General features: G+C 38.7%; 3 protein-coding genes across 4 annotated transcripts; 2 read left to right on the top strand and 1 right to left on the bottom strand.

Annotated features, from left to right (window-relative positions):
- Positions 1–1349: 1349 nt before the first annotated feature.
- Positions 1350–8857, top strand: LOC120432850 (signal-regulatory protein beta-2-like). The gene is made up of 6 exons (XM_039598153.1): positions 1350–1392; positions 1493–1816; positions 1908–2264; positions 2351–2467; positions 8602–8642; positions 8741–8857. Exons 1-6 carry the CDS (start codon positions 1350–1352, stop codon positions 8855–8857), a joined length of 999 nt encoding a protein of 332 aa, XP_039454087.1.
- A 4868-nt stretch (positions 8858–13725) lies between these two features.
- On the top strand, positions 13726–15565 carry LOC120441115. Its single transcript, XM_039614858.1, has 6 exons — positions 13726–13768; positions 13869–14192; positions 14284–14640; positions 14727–14843; positions 15167–15207; positions 15306–15565. Exons 1-6 carry the CDS (start codon positions 13726–13728, stop codon positions 15420–15422), a joined length of 999 nt encoding a protein of 332 aa, XP_039470792.1. The 3' UTR covers positions 15423–15565.
- A 3039-nt stretch (positions 15566–18604) lies between these two features.
- LOC116319083 lies at positions 18605–22787 on the bottom strand. 2 transcript variants are annotated; one of them, XM_039598326.1, is made up of 6 exons: positions 22726–22787; positions 22205–22549; positions 21691–22035; positions 20412–20528; positions 19861–19925; positions 18605–19077 (listed from the first exon to the last, which is right to left on the bottom strand). In XM_039598326.1, the coding sequence occupies exons 1-6, from the start codon at positions 22766–22768 to the stop codon at positions 18940–18942; spliced, it is 1053 nt and encodes a 350-aa protein (XP_039454260.1). In that variant the 5' UTR covers positions 22769–22787; the 3' UTR covers positions 18605–18939. The 2 variants fall into 2 exon arrangements, with proteins under 2 accessions (XP_039454260.1, XP_039454266.1); XM_039598332.1 differs by lacking the exon at positions 19861–19925.
- Between the last annotated feature and the right edge of the window lie 214 nt (positions 22788–23001).

Raw genomic sequence — 23001 nt, 5'->3', positions numbered from 1 at the left:
GAATTTGCTAATCTCTTTTCCAAAAGCATGCTGCAGAATATATAGTAAAAGCATATTTACCAAATCATTTGCTTGGCCCACATTTGACACGTCACATTCAGCATGATTGGTGGCACATATTTCCCCTAAAGAAATAAGATTTGGTGATATGATTGGAATAATAGTGTGGTAACATTAAAAATATCCAAATGAATGGACAGACACGTTCCTTCCCGTGGTGTGCCCAGTGCACCTCCAGTTCTCTAATTATACAATGTTATTATACCAACTATTTCTACAGATGTTTTAAGCGATGGATCTTTAGTATTTATTTTTGCAATGCAATGTTGTGATATGATAACTGTTCCTTTTCAAACACACATCTACTACTACAAAATAAAACATAGGAAAACACAAAGGGAAGAAGATGACTACAAGTGTTCTACTGAGTGTTTACTCACACTAGAATCGTGTAACAAGGTTATATAAATGCAGTGATTTATTTTTATTGTAATTATGTGTTCTTGTTGTTGTCCTGGTATGATAAACTGAAACATATATTTGGATCTTAAACATAATTTTAGTTTAAAAATCTATCTTTACACACACACACACACACACACAGTTACGATAAACCCCCCTTTGCAATGCTGACAAACATTTATCCCTCTGGGGTACAAAAGAAGAAGCACAATCACAGAAATGCAACAACCTAGCAGAACTCCAAGAATAACAACAACAGGGCCTAATCCTGGTCCTACATTAGTTAAAAGAGAGAGAGAGACTGTTTAACTTAATATGTGATCATGGAATTTCTCAGTTGTTGCAGAAATGTGCTTATAATCAAGAATATTCTGTTTTTGTAGAGCTAGAGACAGTTTATGATGAATCTTTAACAATCATGGCATAGATCTAACAAACTGCTTGATTAAAATCCCTTTTCTTGCCCATTCTGATGCTTTGTTGGAGCCTCAGCAGGTCTTTTTGGCCATATCTACATTCACTGAGCTGCTGTTGCACATATACCTTCACTCATTCTGCCCCGCAGACCGTGACAAAAAAGCAGTTGGGACTGTGCTGATTATACTTTGAGTGCTTACGTATTATCAAGAATAGTTTTTTAACAAGAATAACTATAACCCATAGGGAACAGTGTTCGAGTTAACAAAATAGGCAGTTACAATACAAGATGAAAGAAGATGAGAGCTTTTGCAAAGCCCAGGAGGAGGCAAATGTGACAGGAAGTCTACATTTGAATCTATTCTGTACTGACCAATCAGCAGCATTTTACTGTCTTACCGAATACAGTGATTTCACCTCCTTCATTCTGTGAAATACCAGCCAAGTTCTCAACAAGGAGCAGTGTCACGATGGTCATGTTATGGATTATATTGCTTTTACTTCATCAAGGATGTAAGTGTTCATTTAACTTTACTAAAGATGTTCTAAATTGAGAATTTAATGTCAAATAGATGTGTAGAGAAAACCATAACTTTTCTATATTCTAATTCAGATACTCTAGTTCCAGTGAAAACTGTTCAGCTTGGTGAACCAGCGAACATAACATGTGCTTTGCCCAATGTGGTCAGCAGTAGCGGAGTCCACTGGTACAAGCAGAGTGTCGGAGATACTCTCAAATTAATAGTGTCACTGTATGAAAGGGCAGCACCTCAGTATGGTCAAGAAATATTTAAATCAAGATTTCAAGCACATTATGATAAGAAATTTAGCAACCTGACCATTTTGAAAGCAGTCCAAGACGATGAGGGAATCTATCACTGTGGAATGATAGAATGGATTAATCCTGAATGGACTGGAACATATTTGTTAGTAAAAGGTAAGCTAGTAATACACTGCCATACTTTTATACACTTTAAAGTGTTTTGAGGCGTGTTATAAAGAATGTACTTGTGTCTTGTGTTACACAGGAAATAATCAGACAGCATCAAAGTATACTGTTGTTCAATGGCCAACAGTGTTAAATCCACTGCGTTCAGGAAATTCAATGACTCTCCAGTGTTCAGTCTATTCGGACTCTGACCAGATGTGTCCCAGAGATTATAATGTGTTCTGGTTCAGAGCTGGATCAGATCAATTACACCCAAGCATCATCTACACTGATGGAAACGGACATAATGAAAGTGAGATAATATCAGACTCACAGGAGAGGTGTCTTTATCGCTTCTCTAAGAATGTCAGCTCATCTGATGCTGGGACTTACTACTGTGCTGTGGCAACATGTGGGGAGATATTATTTGGAAATGGAACTAAACTGGACATTGAAGGTATTTAGTGTTAAGTACTTTAATCTAAACTAAATATTCACAGCTGATAAATTTTTGAGAACTGACTTTTTGTTTGTGTTTTGTAGTGCAGCCAACACAATCAGGATTTATTCAAATGGCAATATTAATAGTTTGCTTGGCCATTTCTCTCTTTGGAAATGTTGTCTTGATCTGTAACCGAAGAGTATGTAAACCATTTCAAGGTAAGTGTCATAAAAAGCTGAAATTATTTAAAATGCAAAAATTTATTTTTATCATGTTTTTAGGACCCAAAATGTATGGATTTGTGATGGACCGAGCATTGAAGGAAACTTAGGCACAGGTTAAAGTCCAAAAAAATGTTTTTTTATTTAACCCAAAAAACATAATGGTTAAATCATGCAAAAAGAATCAAAATCTTGGGCCCATAAAAGAGGTCAAAATAACAGAACTCTACTCAAAATTGACAACACTACTGATAACTCAAACAAACTGACCCCACTTAACGAGACAAAGGGGAAACTTAAATAGTGGCTGATCAGCCCACAAAAATACAGAGGGGTAAAACACACAAAACCTAACTGAAACTAACATAATGAACTCCAATTCCCCCCCATGGTCCCGAGTTATGGAATGAACCAATTAGCAGTCTTCCATCAAAGCTCGCTCCCCCCTTTTCCACCTCTTGGCTCCTCAATCAAGGGACTGGAGCAGCTGCAACTAAGGTAACTCAGAAAACAAAAGATTAATTATACATGACAGTGTAAACTAAAATGTGCGCACTTATTTTAGAATGCAGTGTTATGTGGATATGTGAATTAATTCTAAACCAAACCCAGTTATTTATTGTCCTGTAAATTAATTCCTATATTTAAAGAAAGACAAATGTGAATGCAATGTTACTTATAAGCCTCTACACTAACATGGTGGGTATTACCACTGTGTGGCTGTAAGTGCAGCCATCACACTCCCCCTCTTCAGATCTCTCCTGGGACAGCGAGAGAGACAGTCTGCAGTGCAGTTATCTTTGCCGGGATGTGGTTGATGGTGAAGCGGAATGGTTGGATTGCAAGATACCATCGCGTGATCCTTCCATTTGTGTCCTTCATTCTCTCTATCCATTGAAGAGCCTTGTGGTCTGTTTCCAATATGAACTCCCGTCCGAGAAGATAATACCTAAAGGAGTCCAGGGCCCATTTGATGGCAAGTCCCTCCTTCTCGATGGTCGAGTATCGCACTTCCTCGGAAACAGCTTATGGCTGATGAAGGCCACTGGATGACGCTCTCCAGGCGGTCCCTGTAACAGAACAGCTCCCAATCCTCTCTCTGAGGCATCAGTCTGAAGAATGAAATTTCTCTCAAAATCAGGGCTGTGCAAGACTGGGCTCTTACTCAGAGATTGTCGTAGGTCCTGAAAAGCCATCTTAGCTTCCTCTGTCCAGGTGATCTTATTGGGACTTGAGGGCACCAGTCAGATCCGTCAGAAGAGCTGCCCTGGTGGAGAAATGAGGATAAACCGATGATAGAATCCTGCCATACCTAAAAACGATCTCAGCTGTTTTCTGGTCTCTGGCAAAGGACAGGATTCTATGGCGGTGACCTTATTGACTTGAGGTTTTATTACTCCATTTCCAATCACAAACCCAAGGTACTCAGTTTCAGCCTTGGCAATGGCACACTTAGCTGGATTAACAGTCAACCCTGCAGACTGAAGACGCCCTAATACCTTCTCCAGGTGTTGCAGATGTTCTTCCCAGGTAGAACTGAAAATCACTATGTCATCAAGGTAGGCTGCAGCAAAATCAGACATGTCAGACAGTACCTGGTCCATCAGTCTCTGGAATGTTGCTGGGGCACCATGCAGTCCAAAGGGCATGACTTTAAACTGGAACAAGCCCCACGGGGTCCGGAAAGCAGTCAGCTCTTTTGAGCGCTCAGTCAGTGGTACCTGCCAATAACCCTTGCAGAGGTCTATTGTTGTCAGGTATCTGGCTTTCCCAAGGCGCTCAACCATGTCATCAATGCGGGGAGTTGGATATGAATCAAATTGTGATATTGCATTCAGGTACCTGAAGTCTATACAGAAACGAATACTGCCATCCTTCTTTGGCACCAGGACCACCGGGTGGCACCACTCACTCTTTGAGGCTTCAATGATTCCTAGTGACAACATCAGGTCGATCTCCTCTTTCAACGGGATCAGTAGACGCTCAGGTATCCTGTAACTCATTCTCCTCACAGAAGCGCCATCTTTCAACACAATGTCATGTTCCACAATGTCCGTTCTACCAGGATTTTCGCTGAACACATCTAATTTACACAGGTTTCTCACCTGAGCCTGTCTTTCCTCAGGAAGATGGTTGAGATCCAGGTCCTGAGGAGTGGGTTTTGGCAGATACTGATCATCCACTTCCTCCTCCTCCGAAACCTCCCGGATCAGAAAGACATCTGCTTTTGGTCTCTCCACCCATTCCTTAAGCAGGTTAATGTGCAGTACTCTGCTGGAGCGGGGCTGATCTGGAATAGCGACCTTATAGGTTGTTTGCCCAAGTTTCTTTTGGATCTCATATGGCCCTTGCCACTTTGCTAACAGCTTAGTGTCATCACTTGGAAGAAGCACCAGCACCTTCTGACCAGGACTGAAGGATCTTTGCCGAGCTGACTGGTCGTACCAGGCCTTCTGGTGCTGCTGTGCTTCTGCTTTGTGGGCTTGGGCCAGCTCCGTCATCTTCTCCAACCATTCCCGCATCTGGACAACATAAGAGACAACATTGACAGCCTGTGATCTTTCTTGGTCACCCTCCCAAGTCTCCCTCAGAAGAGACAAGGGGCCTCGTACCTCATGGCCATACAATAATTCAAAAGGTGAAAAACCTGTAGAGGCCTGGGGTACTTCTCTATATGCAAAGATGAGGTAGGGCAGCCACTGATCCCAGTCTGTACCAGTTTCATTGACAAATTTACGTAACATTTGTTTCAGGGTCTGATTGAAGCGCTCTGTTAGGCCATCTGTCTGAGGGTGGTATGGCGTTGTCCTCAGGCTCTTAATCCCAAGGAGCTGGTACACCTGCTTCAACAAAGTGGACATAAAGTTAGTGCCACGGTCAGTAAGAATCTCACGAGGAAAACCAACCCTTGAGAAGAACTGTATGAGACAGAGGACGACTGCTTTGGCTTTTATTGATCTCAAAGGAAAGACCTCTGGATATTTTGTAGCGTAATCTGTCACAACAAGCATGTAACGGTTGCCTGCCTTGCTTCTTTCTAGAGGACCAACAATGTCCATTCCTAGCCGTTCAAATGGAGTGCTGATAATTGGTAGAGACTGGAGAGGAGCTCTGGAGGGGATTTTAAGAGAAGACTTCTGGCACTGAGGGCAGCTTTTACAGAACAGTGTCACATCTGAGCGCATTCCAGGCCAATGAAAATATTTTTTAATGCGGGCCATGGTTTTGTGCTTTCCCAAGTGGCCAGCCCATGGAATGGAGTGTCCCAAGGAGAGCACCACCTTCTGAACTGCTCTAGGAACCACCAACTGTACTGTTGAACCCTGCTGGTGATACAGAATGCCATCTTTCAGCAGAAATTCCCCCTTGCTGCTCAATTCTTGCTCAGTCCCTTGGTTCCTCTTTGTAGCTTTCTGGAACAAAGATGTTAGAGATGGATCATCACGTTGCATTTCAATAATATTGACAGGGATTTTAAAACCCAAAGGTAACTCAGGCTCTGTGCTAGGAGCTGCTCGAACAGCAGTATGTAGAAACTTCTCTTGCTTTCTCTGTCTACGAGACTTCCCGGGTGCAGTCTCTATGTCCACATCATAGAAGGGCAAGGCACGGAGTGGGTGTAGGGATTCCTCTTTCTTCTTAGCTTGAGCTCTTGTTACTGCAACATTGCATGTATGACTAGGATTCAGCAAGTCAAACAACATAGGCAAATCTCGACCCAGCACTACTGGAAACGGCAGATTCTCTGCAACACCAATATTTAGAATATAGGTTTGTCCTTGTACCTTGATGTACAGATCTGCTGTTGGATATGACCTCTCATCTCCATGAATGCAGCAAACAGGGATTGTCTCCACATTATTAACTTTATTTGCAGGAACAAAGTCTCGTGCACAAGAGTCTGAGTACTTCCTGAGTCAACAAGGGCCTTTAATGGTTTCCCATCAACCTCAACTAAGGTCATTTTGAAACCATTCTCAAACCCCACTTTAGGTTCCACACTTTGTCGGGGCACAAAACACATCTGAGTTATTTTTGTAGAATTCTTCAAGCACATCGGTTTTGTGTGGCCTCCATTCCACACAAATAACAAATCACAGTCTTGGGTGGAGGTCTTGACGGCATATTGACAGACTGGCTTTTTGGAGGTTTACTCACCCCTGCTTTCTGGTAGTGAGGTACAGATTTTGAAACATCTCTCATTTTCCATGCTGTGTGGCTCCATGGCTGTCCTTTTCTCCGTGCCGCCACAAACACATCAGCCAGCTCTGCAGCCGCCGCCGCAGAGTTTGGGTTGCGTTCTTTAATCCATATCTGTAGCTCAGGAGACAACATTCTCAAGTATTGTTCTAAAATTAATATTTCACCAACCTCATGCACCATTTTTCCTTTTGGCTTTACCCACTTCTCATATAACTCTTTCAATCTTGCATATAGTTCTTTTCGATTCTCATCAGGTTTTACCGCCAATGAACGGAATCTCAGTCTATATGTCTCAGGATTAATGTCATATTTTTGAAGAATAGCTGCTTTAACTTTATCATAGTCTAGAGAGTCATCCATATCCATATGAAAATACGCACCTCTTGCTTTGCCAGTGAGTAAAGGAATCAGATGAAAACCCAGTCCATTTTTTTGCCACCGCAAACTACAGCCATGCGTTCAAATGTTGTTAAAAATGTTCAATATCATCCTCTTCTGTCAATTTTTCCAGCCTGGGTTCATGAAAGCGAGACTGACCTGATTAAGGATGTATTTGCTCATTACTGGAGCCAGCACAGGAGGATCCTCCTTCAAAGGACTCTACCTCTGGTTGTTGAGGTTCCTCCATTTGAGGCTCAGGGACCGGGAGGTACAAGCTTGCACTTCTACCTGCAACAGCTGAAACTGATGTTGCAGTGCTTTAAAGCGCTGTTCCTGACGGGTAAACTCCTCCTTCTTCTTGCTTCCTCGGCCTCCTGCTGACCCATATGAGAACGAAGGATGGAAATCAGTTCTGACATTGTCGGCTCCTTACCTTGGCTCTCAGTGCTATCCACCCTCCAGAGGCTCCATTTTCCTCTCCTCCTTCTTCTTGCTCTACCACTCCAACTGGCTGGTTTTGACAATCTCCTTTTGCTCCTCTGCCACTCCTTCCCATTCTGTGCATGGCTTGATAAGTGAAGAGGGAAAAAAGAAAAAAAAATCCTGTGCCTTCAACTGCTGATCCCACTCCTGACACCACTTGTGATGGACCGAGCAGTGAAGGAAACTTAGGCACAGGTTAAAGTCCAAAAAAATGTTTTTTTATTTAACCCAAAAACCATAATGGTTAAATCATGCAAAAAGAATCAAAATCTTGGGCCCATAAAAGAGGTCAAAATAACAGAACTCTACTCAAAATTGACAACACTACTGATAACTCAAACAAACTGACCCCACTTAACGAGACAAAGGGGAAACTTAAATAGTGGCTGATCAGCCCACAAAAATACAGAGGGGTAAAACACACAAAACCTAACTGAAACTAACATAATGAACTCCAATTCCCCCCCCATGGTCCCGAGATATGGAATGAACCAATTAGCAGTCTTCCATCAAAGCTTGCTCCGCCCGTTTTCCACCTCTTGGCTCCTCAATCAAGGGACTGGAGCAGCTGCAACTAAGGTAACTCAGAAAACAAAAGATTAATCATACATAACAGTGTAAACTAAAATGTGCGCACTTATTTTAGAATGCAGTGTTATGTGGATATGTGAATTAATTCTAAACCAAACCCAGTTATTTATTGTCCTGTAAATTAATTCCTATATTTAAAGAAAAACAAATGTGAATGCAATGTTACTTATAAGCCTCTACACTAACATGGTGGGTATTACCACTGTGTGGCTGTAAGTGCAGCCACAGGATTATACAAACATGACAGAAGTTCTGCTGTAAAACGAACTGTTTTCTGTGGCGATTGAGATGTAGCGTTGTGATTTGTGTTCCTGTGTGTACTTTATTTATACAAACAAATTTATGCAAATAATTAATTTTTGTTAGTGATCAGTGACCATAATTTTTGAGTTAAATGAAACATTAGATGCACTTCACTACTGTATTTTTCTTTTGTTAGAATGTAATGAATGTAATTTGTTTTGCTATATCAGATACTCCAAACAAGACCTCAAACCAAGCAGTACATGATCATGTAAGTAATTAAAATTATTGGTATTCAGTTAATATTTGTCAAAAACACCTTGATATCACTATGTACATAACTGTTTTACTTTTTAAAATGTTACACAGACTAAAGCTGATGAAGAACTAAACTATGCTGCACTGCATTTCTCTGAAAGAAAAACAAGGAGAAAGAGGAAGACTGAGTTTGCTGAGGATAGTGTTTACTCTCAAGTTAAACGCTGATGCCAATGACAGTGTTTAGGATTTTGTGAAATTTAAATTGAACCTGACATCAGACCCTATATTTGTAATTCCTTCATGTTGTTATTTTTTTTGTCTTACTTAAATATTACCTGTGAACAGTTAAATTGTTTCATCAGTGACAGTATATGGCCTCTAAAGACCAGAAATTTAGATATTTTTTTTCATTTCTGCTTTGCATATGTGATTTCTGACTGTAATAGCCAGTCATGCTTGCTGTGATTAAAAAAAATATTATGTTGATTGATGCAGGTGTTTTTTGTTTGTGTGTGTGTGTGTTTAAGTTGGGCCACTACAGGCAAGGAATGAAATCCTATGTCAGTTTTGAGACTTTGAGTTTTTTTGCTTACATTTTATTTCAGCCTAACAGAAAGTAAATGTCCAGTACATATTGTCATGTATGGTGATACATGCTCAAACATCCAGGTAAAGAAATTGCAGGAAGTTGATTCTGTTCATCTAAATGTAACATTTTCAGTGGGAGAAACGTTTCAGGAAGACAGGGAGGAACACTGGGTTAAGTGGAAAGTCAAAGAGGCCATTAACATGACATAGGAATGAACAACTCTGAACGGAGGAGGGGGCCCCAGAGTACAGCTTTCACTATCTTACAATGCTGTGATTGTAGCCATTCATCAACACTCTGTAAATGGTACTCAAGGCAATTGATCAATGATCATGACAATTTGCATTTCAGCAATCTTAAAACTGATCTCATAGTTCATTGTTAATCAGTTAATCAATGGTGCTAGTTTCGGTCACTATGCAAAAGTACTGTTTATAAGGTTGGGGAATCCTGCAGGCCAGTCAACAAAAGGAGAAGGAGAGAAAAATAGAGGAGAAGGAGAGGGAGAGAGAATCTGCTTTATAGTGATTGTCTGTGAGTATCTTTTTGTACACCTGTGCATGTGAGAACACTTGTGTTCATAAGCTTTGTCTATGGAAGTCTCTAAGGCTACATTTACACTGCAGGTCTTAATGCTCAATTCTGATTTTTGATCAAATCCGATTTTTTGGTCTGCTTGTTCACACTACAAATAAAATGTGACAGCAAACGTTCTCTAGTCTGAACCCTCAAAGCGGCCCGCATGCACAAAAGAAGACGTCACACACAACGCGCTCTGTTTAGACCCAGAGCAAACAGTATTGTCTGACTGATGGCCCTTAATATAAAGACCTGTTTAGGACTTTACGTTTCCCAATTTTGCTTTAAGTTGTAAAGTTATTTTGTTATTTACATATGGCCTAATAATTATCCTGATTGCTGTTTTAGAGAGGAGCGGTGCTTCAAAGGATAGTTGCAGATTTCTGTCAGTATCTGCAGATTATACAGTACAAATAAAATGTTCACGCTTCTCCAACATTGTCTTCCCAACAGTTTCACTGACATCTACACGGGATGGCCAGGAAGCGTTCGCGATGTCTTCTCGAGCGCTTCACCGGCGCTGATAATTGGCGCCTGTTTTGTGTCAGTGAATTAAAAGACAGATTTAATACGACATGACCATTCAAACAGCAGTCGCTTTCTAAAACATCAGATATGTATCGGATTCAGTACCACATACGAAACTGACCCAGATCAGATTTGAAAATATCGGATTTGTGCTGTTCACACTGTCATACCATGATCGGATATGGGTCGCATAGGGTCAAAAAAGTCGGATTTGATGCGCTTTCGCCTGCAGTGTGAACGTAGCCTAATAGTGTGTGTGGGGAGCCACAGCCCTGCCCCCCAGGACATAAAGTAGGCATGGAGGGGACCTGGGCCACAGACATTCAGACGCCCCTCAGAACACAAGAGCCTCAGGAGGACCACCACAGGGACAATCACAGCAGAGGAGAGCCCTGGAAGGGGGTCGCCCACCAAACTTTTTGTTTGTAGAAGAGAAACTGAGTTTGAGCATATTGTGAAGAATGTCTTTGTGTTTTGTATTACGCAAAAAACAATCAGACGACATCAAACTATACTGTTGTTCAGTGGCCCACAGTATTAAATCCACTCCATTCATTAGATTCAAGGACTCTCCACTGGTCAGTCTATTCTGACTCTGACAACATTTCTCCCGGTGATCATAATGTGTTCTGTTTAAGAACTGGATCAGATAAATTACACCCAGCTCAGATATAATGAAAGTGAGAAAATATCTGACACTCAGGAGCTTATCTGACCTTAATATCTGATCTTGGTTTGCCTGCCTATTAAGTCCACTTATTGATCCGTGCACCTGCACCAGCAGTGATACTGACCAAAAGTCTGGGGAAAAACTACTGTAATCATTAATTACAGGCTAACGCAAAAATGTTGATGTATTTAACCAGGGGAACCCCATATCAAAGAAGTTAACTAATTTAAAGATAAAAAAAAAATGATTTTGATCAGAAAAAAAGATGATTTCAAAATCATAGGAATCCACTCAACACTTTAATGTGCCAATGGAATTTATTTAGTTTGATATTTTTCAACAATGATTTGGGGTAAATGAAATGTGAATTATACAACATGTTTTGTTGGCCCCCAAAATACTACCATAGCTTATGTTGCAGTTAATAAAAGTAACCAAAGAGGTTGTGTTTCCATAGAATCAGCTGAACAACAGTTTTTTTTTTTTTTTAGAAAACACAAAAAAAACATTTTTATTGGAACTGTTTATTTTAACACGTATTAGAAAGGCCACAGCGTCTATTAAAGGACTACAACTCCTGCCCTTCTTGGCCTATGCTGCTGGTTGCCGCTGAGTGTGGGAATCTTGTCTAACAGCAGCATACACACAGTCTTGTGTTGAGTCACTCCTCTTCCTGTTCCCTCTGTTTACTCTCACTGAGGAGTAATGGACTGTAGCATCGGTCATCATCTGAAATTACAGGTATTTTAGAATTTATGTCATCAACTTCAACTCAAGTAAGATTATTGGAAGAGTCAGAAATTGCATATGTGCAATATATCTCCTACTATTTAAAACAAATCTTATAAGATTATTCTAATATTTTACAACATATCTTAGAATTTTTAATCAGCATTTCTATGTGGTTGGGTCGATAATTTTTTCAAGAATGAAATTTTTCAGTAATTTTACTTCCATCAAAGTGGATTTTAAATCACGTAATTGCATATTTTCATCTTTAATTAAAGTCTCTCAGAAGTAATGATGGGCAAAGTTTCACCAATCTGCAAAAGAAATAGGTCTACAAATTGTGGAATAATTTCCAAATAATGTTTCTTAATGTAAAGGACAAGTCAGAAAATCAGTATTGGAGGCTGGTGATTTTCAGGTCTTCAGGTGACACTAGATTAAAAACACAGTCAACACAGTTAAGATGCTCAGTTCTAAAGCCTCCATCTCTAATGGTACGGGGTTGGTTTGTTCTACTAATCCAGTAAATAATTCTGCAATTTCATTTGTAAAACTAACTGTATGTGCACCTATTAACTTTATTCCAACACTTTGTATTGTAACAAATTTAACAAGACATTGTGATATCTTTATTATATGTTGTTGGTATGAATTTGCTAATCTCTTTTCAAAAAGCATGCTGCAGAATATATAGTAAAGCATATTTACCAAATCATTTGCTTGGCCCACATTTGACACGTCACATCCAGCATGATTGGTGGCACGTATTTCCCTAAAGAAATAAGATTTGGTGATATGATTGGAATAATAGTGTGGTAACATTAAAAATATCCAAATGAATGGACAGACACGTTCCTTCCGTGGTGTGCCCAGTGCACCTCCAGTTCTCTAATTATACAATGTTATTATACCAACTATTTCTACAGATGTTTTAAGCGATGGATCTTTAGTATTTATTTTTGCAATGCAATGTTGTGATATGATAACTGTTCCTTTTCAAACACACATCTACTACTACAAAAATAAAACATAGGAAAACACAAAGGGAAGAAGATGACTACAAGTGTTCTACTGAGTGTTTACTCACACTAGAATCGTGTAACAAGGTTATATAAATGCAGTGATTTATTTTTATTGTAATTATGTGTTCTTGTTGTTGTCCTGGTATGATAAACTGAAACATATATTTGGATCTTAAACATAATTTTAGTTTAAAAATCTATCTTTACACACACACAAACACATGCACACACAGTTACGATAAACCCCCTTTGCAATGCGACAAACATTTATCCTCTGGGGTACAAAAAGAAGAAGCACAATCACAGAAATGCAACAACCTAGCAGAACTCCAAGAATAACAACAACAGGGCCTAATCCTGGTCCTACATTAGTTAAAAGAGAGAGAGAGAGAGACTGTTTAACTTAATATGTGATCATGGAATTTCTCAGTTGTTGCAGAAATGTGCTTATAATCAAGAATATTCTGTTTTGTAGAGCTAGAGACAGTTTATGATGAATCTTTAACAATCATGGCATAGATCTAACAAATTGCTTGATTAAAATCCCTTTTCTTGCCCATTCTGATGATTTGTTGGAGCCTCAGCAGGTCTTTTTGGCCATATCTACATTCACTGAGCTGCTGTTGCACATATACCTTCACTCATTCTGCCCCGCAGACCGTGACAAAAAGCAGTTGGGACTGTGCTGATTATACTTTGAGTGCTTACGTATTATCAAGAATAGTTTTTAACCAGAATAACTATAACCCATAGGGAACAGTGTTCGAGTTAACAAAATAGGCAGTTACAATACAAGATGAAAGAAGATGAGAGCTTTGCAAAGCCCAGGAGGAGGCAAATGTGACAGGAAGTCTACATTTGAATCTATTCTGTACTGACCAATCAGCAGCATTTTACTGTCTTACCGAATACAGTGATTTCACCTCCTTCATTCAGTGAAATACCAGCCAAGTCCTCAACAAGGAGCAGTGTCACGATGGTCATGTTATGGATTATATTGCTTTTACTTCATCAAGGATGTAAGTGTGCATTTAGCTTTACTAAAGATGTTCTAAATTGAGAATTTAATGTCAAATAGATGTGTGCAGAAAACCATAACTTTTCTGTATTCTAATTCAGATACTCTAGTTCCAGTGAAAACTGTTCAGCTTGGTGAACCAGCGAACATAACATGTGCTTTACCCGATGTGGTCAGCAGTAGAGGAGTCCACTGGTACAAGCAGAGTGTCGGAGATACTCTCAAATTAATAGTGACACTGTATGAAAGGGCAGCACCCGAGTATGGTCAAGAAATATTTAAATCAAGATTTCAAACACATTATGATAAGAAATTTAGCAACCTGACCATTTTGAAAGCAGTCCAAGACGATGAGGGAATCTATCACTGTGGAATCATAGAGTGGATTAATCCTGAATGGACTGGAACATATTTGTTAGTAAAAGGTAAGTTAGTAATACACTGCCATACTTTTATAAACTTTAAAGTGTTTCAGGGTGTGTTATGAAGAATGTACTTGTGTTTTGTATTCCACAGGAAATAATCAGACAGCATCAAATTATACTGTTGTTCAGTGGCCAACAGTGTTAAATCCACTGCGTTCAGGAAATTCAATGACTCTCCATTGTTCAGTCTATTCGGACTCTGACAAGATGTGTCCCAGAGATTATAATGTGTTCTGGTTCAGAGCTGGATCAGCTCAATTACACCCAAGCATCATCTACACTGATGGAAACAGACACAGTGAAAGTGAAATAATATCAGACTCACAGGAGAGGTGTCTTTATCGCTTCTCTAAGAATGTCAGCTCATCTGATGCTGGGACTTACTACTGTGCTGTGGCCACATGTGGGGAGATATTATTTGGAAATGGAACTAAACTGGAAATTGAAGGTATTTGGTGTCAAGTACTTTAATCTAAACTAAATATTCACAGCTGATAAATTTTTGAGAACTGACTTTTGGTTTGTTTTTTGTAGTGCAGCCAACACAATCAGGATTTATTCAAATGGCAATATTAATAGTTTGCTTGGCCATTTCTCTCTTTGGAAATGTTGTCTTGATCTGTAACCGAAGAGTATGTAAACCATTTCAAGGTAACTGTTATAAAAAGCTGAAATTATTTAAAATGCAAAAATTTATTTTTATCACGTTTTTAGGACCCAAAATGTATGGATTATACAAACATGACAGAAGTTCTGCTGTAAAACGAACTGTTTTCTGTGGCGATTGAGATGTAGCGTTGTGATTTGTGTTCCTGTGTGTACTTTATTTATACAAACAAATTTATGCAAATAATTAATTTTTGTTAGTGATCAGTGACCATAATTTTTGAGTTAAATGAAACATTAGATGCACTTCACTACTGTATTTTTCTTTTGTTAGAATGTAATGAATGTAATTTGTTTTGCTATATCAGATACTCCAAACAAGACCTCAAACCAAGCAGTACATGATCGTGTAAGTAATTAAAATTATTGGTATTCAGTTAATATTTGTCAAAAACACCTTGATATCACTATGTACATAACTGTTTTACTTTTTAAAATGTTACACAGACTAAAGCTGATGAAGAACTAAACTATGCTGCACTGCATTTCTCTGAAAGAAAAACAAGGAGAAAGAGGAAGACTGAGTTTGCTGAGGATAGTGTTTACTCTCAAGTTAAACGCTGATGCCAATGACAGTGTTTAGGATTTCGTGAAATTTAAATTGAACCTGACATCAGACCCTATATTTGTAATTCCTTCATGTTGTTATTTTTTTTGTCTTACTTAAATATTACCTGTGAACAGTTAAATTGTTTCATCAGTGACAGTATATGGCCTCTAAAGACCAGAAATTTAGATATTTTTTTCATTTCTGCTTTGCATATGTGATTTCTGACTGTAATAGCCAGTCATGCTTGCTGTGATTAAAAAAAATATTATGTTGATTGATGCAGGTGTTTTTTGTTTGTGTGTGTGTGTGTTTAAGTTGGGCCACTACAGGCAAGGAATGAATTCCTATGTCAGTTTTGAGACTTGGAGTTTTTTTGCTTACATTTTATTTCAGCCTAACAGAAAGTAAATGTCCAGTACATATTGTCATGCACTGTGATACATGCTCAATCATCCAGGTAAAGAAATTCCAGGAAGTTGATTCTGTTCATCTAAATGTAACATTTTCAGTGAGAGAAACGTTTCAGGAAGACAGGGAGGAACACTGGGTTAAGTGGAAAGTCAAAGAGGCCATTAACATGACATAGGAATGAACAACTCTGAAATGAGGAGGGGGCCCCAGAGTACAGCTTTCACTATCTTACAATGCTATGATTGTAGCCATTCCCTAACACTCTGTAAATGGTACTCAAGGCAATTGATCAATGATCATGACAATTTGCATTTCAGCAATCTTAAAACTGATCTCATAGTTCATTGTTAATCAGTTAATCAATGGTGCTAGTTTCGGTCACTATGCAAAAGTACTGTTTATAAGGTTGGGGAATCCTGCAGGCCAGTCAACAAAAGGAGAAGGAGAGAAAAATAGAGGAGAAGGAGAGGGAGAGAAAGGGAGAGAGCATCTGCTTTATAGTGATTGTCTGTGAGTATCTTTTTGTACACCTGTGCATGTGAGAACACTTGTGTTCATAAGCTTTGTCTATGGAAGTCTCTAAGGCTACGTTCACACTGCAGGTCTTAATGCTCAATTCTGATTTTTGATCAAATCCGATTTTTTGTCTGCTTGTTCACACTACAAATAAAATGTGACAGCAAACGTTCTCTAGTCTGAACCCTCAAAGCGGCCCGCATGCGCAAAAGAAGACGTCACACACAATGCGCTCTGTTTAGACCCAGAGCAAACAATATTGTTTGACTGATGGCCCTTAATATAAAGACCTCATTCGGACTTTACGTTTCCCAATTTTGTTTTAAGTTGTAAAGTTATTTTGTTATTTACATATGGCCTAATAATTATCCTGATTGCTGTTTTAGAGGAGCGGTGCTTCAAAGGATAGTTGCAGATTTCTGTCAGAATCTGCAGATTATACAGTACAAATAAAATGTTCACGCTTCTCCAACGTTGTCTTCCCAACAGTTTCACTGACATCTACACGGGATGGCCAGGAAGCGTTCGTGATGTCTTCTCGGGCGCTTCACCGGCGCTGATAATTGGCGCCTGTCTTGTGTCAGTGAATTAAAAGACAGATTTAATGCGACATGACCGTTCAAACAGCAATCGCTTTCTAAAACATCAGATATGTATCGGATTCAGTACCACATATGTAAGTGACCCAGATCGGATTTGAAAATATCGGATTTGTGCTGTTCACACTGTCATACCATGATCGGATATGGGTCGCATAGGGTCAAAAAAGTCGGATTTGATGCGCTTTCGCCTGCAGTGTGAACGTAGCCTAATAGTGTGTGTGGGGCCACAGCCCTGCCCCCAGGACATAAAGTAGGCATGGAGGGACCTGGGCCACAGACATTCAGACGCCCCTCAGAACACAAGAGCCTCAGGAGGACCACCACAGGGACAATCACAGCAGAGGAGAGCCCTGGAAGGGGGTCGCCCACCAAACTTTTTGTTTGTAGAAGAGAAATTGAGTTTGAGCATATTGTGAAGAATGTCTTTGTGTTTTGTATTATGCTAAAAACAATCAGACGACATCAAACTATACTGTTGTTCAGTGGCCCACAGTATTAAATCCACTCCATTCATTAGATTCAAGGACTCTCCACTGGTCAGTCTATTCTGACTCTGACAACATTTCTCCCGGTGATCATAATGTGTTCTGTTTAAGAACTGGATCAGATAAATTACACCCAGCTCAGATATAATGAATGTGAGAAAATATCTGAAACTCAGGAGCTTATCTGACCTTAATATCTGATCTTAGTTTGCCTGCCTATCGAGTCCACTTATTGATCCGTGCACCTGCACAAGCAGTGATAGGAATTAGGACAGGAGCTTCAGGAGTTTGATGCTGGTGGTGGAGATGAAGTTGGGGGCTTGGATTGAGCCTAAGCAATATGGGAGAGGCAGAGAAAGGGAGGAGATGGGTTGCATAAAGCCATCTGCAAGGGAGAATGACAGAAGAGCAGTGAGATTTAACTATGCTGAGTGGAGACTGATTGGCCTGAAGAAGGCGGGCAGAAAGATGATTGGACTAGACCAGTGATGTCAGCAATGAGCTGTAAAAGCGATGTAAAGTCTAGTTCAGGGGTGGCCAATTCCAGATACATCTGTCTGCCTGAGACAGATGTGTGCCTATAGATCTTCCTTATTGAACTTACGCATAAGCTTCATTTGGAATATACAAAAAATGCAAATAGTGAAGTTGTGCACACATGCATACATGTCAAGACCAGCTCTGAACTACAACATTCAAGAAAGAAAAGAAGTAAGAGAGAAATCATCTAAAAAAAAAAAAATAAAAAATTATAATAATCAGATTGGAAATGAACATTACTGAAATACCACCATTACAAAATAATGGCCATGTCGGGTTAATACCTCATGAGGGCCTTCAGCAGGTCAGTCTTTCTTCTGCTTCTTCATATTTCCTGTTTCTTCAACATAATTCTTCATGAAATTAATAGTCAGTTAAACTGATTATTGTTGTTCTAAAGTGAATATTCAATTTATTCTTTCTCAAATGCATTTATTTTACTTCTAAAAGTAAAAGACTGATTCATATGGTGATACTGACCAAAAGTCTATGGAAATACTACTGTAATCAAAATCAGAAGCTAACGCGAAAGTTTTGATGTATTCAACCAGGGGAACCCATATCAAAGGACTTAACAAATTTAAAGATAAAAAAACAATGACTTTGATCAGAAAAAAAGACAAATGTGCAACAATGAGATGCTAAAAAAACATTTATTTCATCACCATGTGTGAATCTTGAATATGTTTCTGCAGTCATGCAATAGAATGCCTTAAGAACGTATTTTTGCTGTTACTGTGTCTGTTTGTCAACATGAGTTGCAAACCATAAAAATGGATTAAACTTTTCAGTTCCAACAATGCACAACTTTCAGTATTGGATTAATGGATTGTTGAAATCCATTCAACACTCTTTAATGTGCCAGTGGAATTCACTTTAATATTTGTCCTAAACCTTCATAGGAACCGTTTTATTTTAACAGATATTAGAAAGGCCAGAGTGTCTATTAAAGGACTACAACTCCTGCCGTTTTTGGCTTATGCTGATGGTTGCTGCTGAGTGTGGGACTCTTGTCTAACAGCAGCATACACACAGTCTTGTGTTGACTCTCTCCTCTTCCTGTTCACTCTGTTTACTCTCACTGAGGAGTAATGGACTGTAGCATCGGTCATCATCTGAAATGACAGGTATTTTAGAATTTATGTCATCATAAAGCTCACATGTGTGTCCTCATTAGCAAGGGGATTTGTGTTGGTGTGTGGGACAATAGCCTCGGGTTTATATTGTTAAATAGTAATTATGAGACAATGTGTTTCAGGTCATTTTACAGAGAAATATGAAAATAATGTAATGAGTAGTGTAACAAATGACTTTCTCTGGTGAGTAATTAACTAACATTCTGCATTACTTTTAAGAAAAGTGTTCAGTGTAATATATATAATACATATTTTTTTGATCAATTACCCCAACACACATCACAACAAAGTGGGGTAATATCTCCAACATGCAGGCTTTGGTTAATTAATTGGCTTTAATATGCTGCCTAGAGATGGTGGGGACTCCAGCATATATAGCAGATGATGTGATGCCTCAGATCATGAGTTGATCCTGCCATTCTCCTTTTTTTCTCTTTCCATAATTATAATATTGTGCAGGCTTTTTAGATTTTTTCCTGCAAAGTCTAATCTGGCCTTCTAAGTCTTAAATGTAACCACTGGTTTGCACCTTGTTGTAAACCTATGTTTCCAATCATATAGGTGTCTTTTGACACCTTGTAGACTTTAGTTGTTCTACTAATCCAGCAAATAATTTTGCAATTTCATCTGTAAAACTAACTGTATGTGTACCTATTAACTTTATTCCAACACTTAATATTGTAACAAATTTCACAAGACATTGTGATATCTTTCTTATAAGCTGTGGGTATGAAATTGCTTTTTTAGCAAAAGCATATTTACCAAATCATTTGCTTGGCCCACATTTGACACGTCACATCCAGCATGATTGGTGGCACGTATTTCCCCTAAAGAAATAAGATTTGGGGATATGATTGGAATAATAGTGTGGTAACATTAAAAATATACAAATGAATGGACAGACACGTTCCTTCCTGTGGTGTGCCCAGTGCACCTCCAGTTCTCTAATTATACAATATAGTTATACAAATTATTTTTTACAGACGTTTTAAACAATTGATCTTTTATTTTTGCAATATAATGTTGTGATATGACAACTGCTGACAACACACATGTACTCATCCACATCTATTCCAAACATCGGTTTATAAGTTCAAAATCAAAATGAAACATAGGAAAACACAAAGGGAAGAAGATGACTACAAGTGTTACAGTGAGCTATGGCGTTTACTCACACAAGAATTGTGTAACAAGGTAATATAAATGCAGTGATTTATTTTTATTGTAATCCTGTGTTCTTGTTGTTGTCCTGGTATGATAAAGTGAAACTTATATTTGGATCTTAAACACACACACAGTTACAATAAACCCACCTTTGCAATGCTGACAAACATTTATCCCTCTGGGGTACAAAAGAAGAAGCGCAATCACAGCCACACAACAACCTAGCAGAACTCCAAGAATAACGACAACAGGGCCTAATCCTGGTCCTACATTAGTTAAAAGAGAGAGAGACACATTTAATATGTGATCATGGAATTTATCAGTTGTTGCAGAAATGTGTGTGTATAATCAACAATATTCTGTTTTTGTTGAGCTAGAGACAGCTTATGATGAATCTTTAACAATCATGGCATAGATCTAACAAATTGCTGGATTAAAATCCCTTTTATTCTGATGCTTTGTTGGAGCCTCAGCAGGTCTTTTTGGCCATATCTACATGCACTGAGTTGCTATTATTGGGTGATCAAGGTTAACAGGCAGTTGAAAATATATACCTAATAAGGTGGCCAGTTAGCGCATACTTAACATGGCAACATGGCCAATAACATAAGTAACTAATTTTGTGTGTTGTAAGCAATTATTGCTTTGTGTGTAGCACTTCAAACAAAATAAGATAAACAAAGAGCTTAAAATGGGAAGACACGCACTCAAACAAACTCATATATGAGTGTAGGCATTTGGCCGCCTACACATTAAACCTACAGGAGCTGCTGAGCCTTGGAAACCAATGCCATGGAGGTCCAAGGGCACAGTATTTGTGTTGCTGTTAAAGCTTGCGGAGGTTTGGAAGATCTATTGAGTCTGCAAAGCATTGGTGACTTTTATGCACTATGCACTATGCTTCTCAACACTCAACAACCCCACTCTGTAACTTTATGTGGTTTGCCACTTTGAAGCTTTGTTCCTTCCACTGCAATAAAAACATTTATACTGGAGCATGTAGGAGGAAAGAAATTTCATGAACTGTTATCACTGTGACATCCTATAACAGTATCATGGTTGAATTCAACAAGTTTATAAGAACAACCTGTTTTTTTTTTTTTAACAAATGTTTGTAAAGGCAACTGCATGGATAAGTGTTTTTTTTATATATATCTGTGGCAATTAAACTGAAATGATAACTATTAAGATTAGAGGTCTGGAAGGTTAGATGAAACGAGAAGTGGTGCAATACATTTGTCTGTACTATGTAACTTGAATAAAGTGTGATATTTACAGACTACATTGTGCTGCATGGAATTAATAACTATGGATTGATTATAGTGCTTATGCTTAGTTTGATGTTTTTTTTTTTTACTAACTCTTAGTGAGACTTTTATACTTTAATGCAAGATAATTTAAGATTTAAAGACAAATACAGATACATACGTGTCTCCACTTTAGTTCCTTCACCAAGTAGGATCTCCCCACATGTGACAACAGCACAGTAGTAAGTCCCGACATCGGAGGAGTTCTGTATTGTTTTGGTCAGGCTGTAGACGCATCGTCTCTTAAGAGCTTCATCACTGTTGTTCACGAGAGTGTAAATGATGTTTGGAGCAAATCTTTCAGATCCAGCTCTGAACCAGTACACTCTGTGGTCATCTGGACATTGGAGTACTTTTTCTTTGTTCTGGGAGAGAAGTGAACATTCGAGTGTCACAGAGTCTCCCAGAAGAACAGACTCTTTCTCTGGATTTTGTTTCACGTAGACAGATTTCTGATGATTGTGATCTGTAAATTAAGGCAGAATTGCAACCTAAACTATTTGTAACTGATTTAACTGATTTGCATCAATGACACTGAACTTTTCAGTGATGTCAGAATCAGAATCAGAATCAGAATACTGTATTAATCCCTAAGGAAATTATGTATTCTTGGTACAAAAAGGGAAACATATTACCTTTCACAGCCAAGAATGTGCCACTGCTGACAGTCTGTGAATATGTGGTTCCTGTTTGACAGAAATATGTTGCTTCATCCTCTTTGCTGACATTTCTGATAGTAAATATATATTGAGATGTTTCTTTATTCACTGTGAAACGTGAATCTTTAAATTCATCAGATAAAGCTATTTGGTTAAAAACAACAGAAGCAACACTTTGGGGCAAGTGTCCCAGAGACTGTTTATACCAATGAAAGGATTTTAACTCCTTCTCAGAGACTTCACAGCCAAAAGTAGCATTGTCACCAAGGTCAACAACAGTCAAAGAGATCAGCTGAGGAACCTCTGTAGTTTGAATCACAGCTGAAGAAAAAAACAAATAACAACAGATTTACAACACAAAAGGACAAAATCAATGCTATTACATTGTAAAGGTTGTTACATAGCCATCACAGAGATGTACGATGGGTTTCACGAACAGTGCAGTACTAGCAGAAGTTTCCCATCATATTTTTCTTGTAGGAAAGAACTGCACTTACCTGGTGTGCAAAGAAGAATCAAAGCTGTTATTCTCACAATCATCGTGGTACAGCACTCTAGTCTCACGCTACTGATCTCTTCTTGCCCAAATGGAAGGTTTAGTCACAAGGTTATAAAGGTTTCCAAAGCAGAAATCAGTGATTGGCTGAAATGTAGGAAATTACCCCTCCCCCATTCAGCAAACCTTTGATCAATTTTCATTTGATAAAAGATGTCTTATATAAAATGACATAAAAGTATGTCTTTCTTAGTACCTTGTGATAGCAGTTTGTTAT

The sequence above is a fragment of the Oreochromis aureus genome, linkage group 2 (genome assembly GCF_013358895.1).
Source record: "Oreochromis aureus strain Israel breed Guangdong linkage group 2, ZZ_aureus, whole genome shotgun sequence".
NCBI classification, from domain to species: Eukaryota; Metazoa; Chordata; class Actinopteri; order Cichliformes; family Cichlidae; genus Oreochromis; species Oreochromis aureus.
Note: the sequence above shows the minus strand (reverse complement) of the source record. Positions and strands in the feature narration are given on the sequence as shown.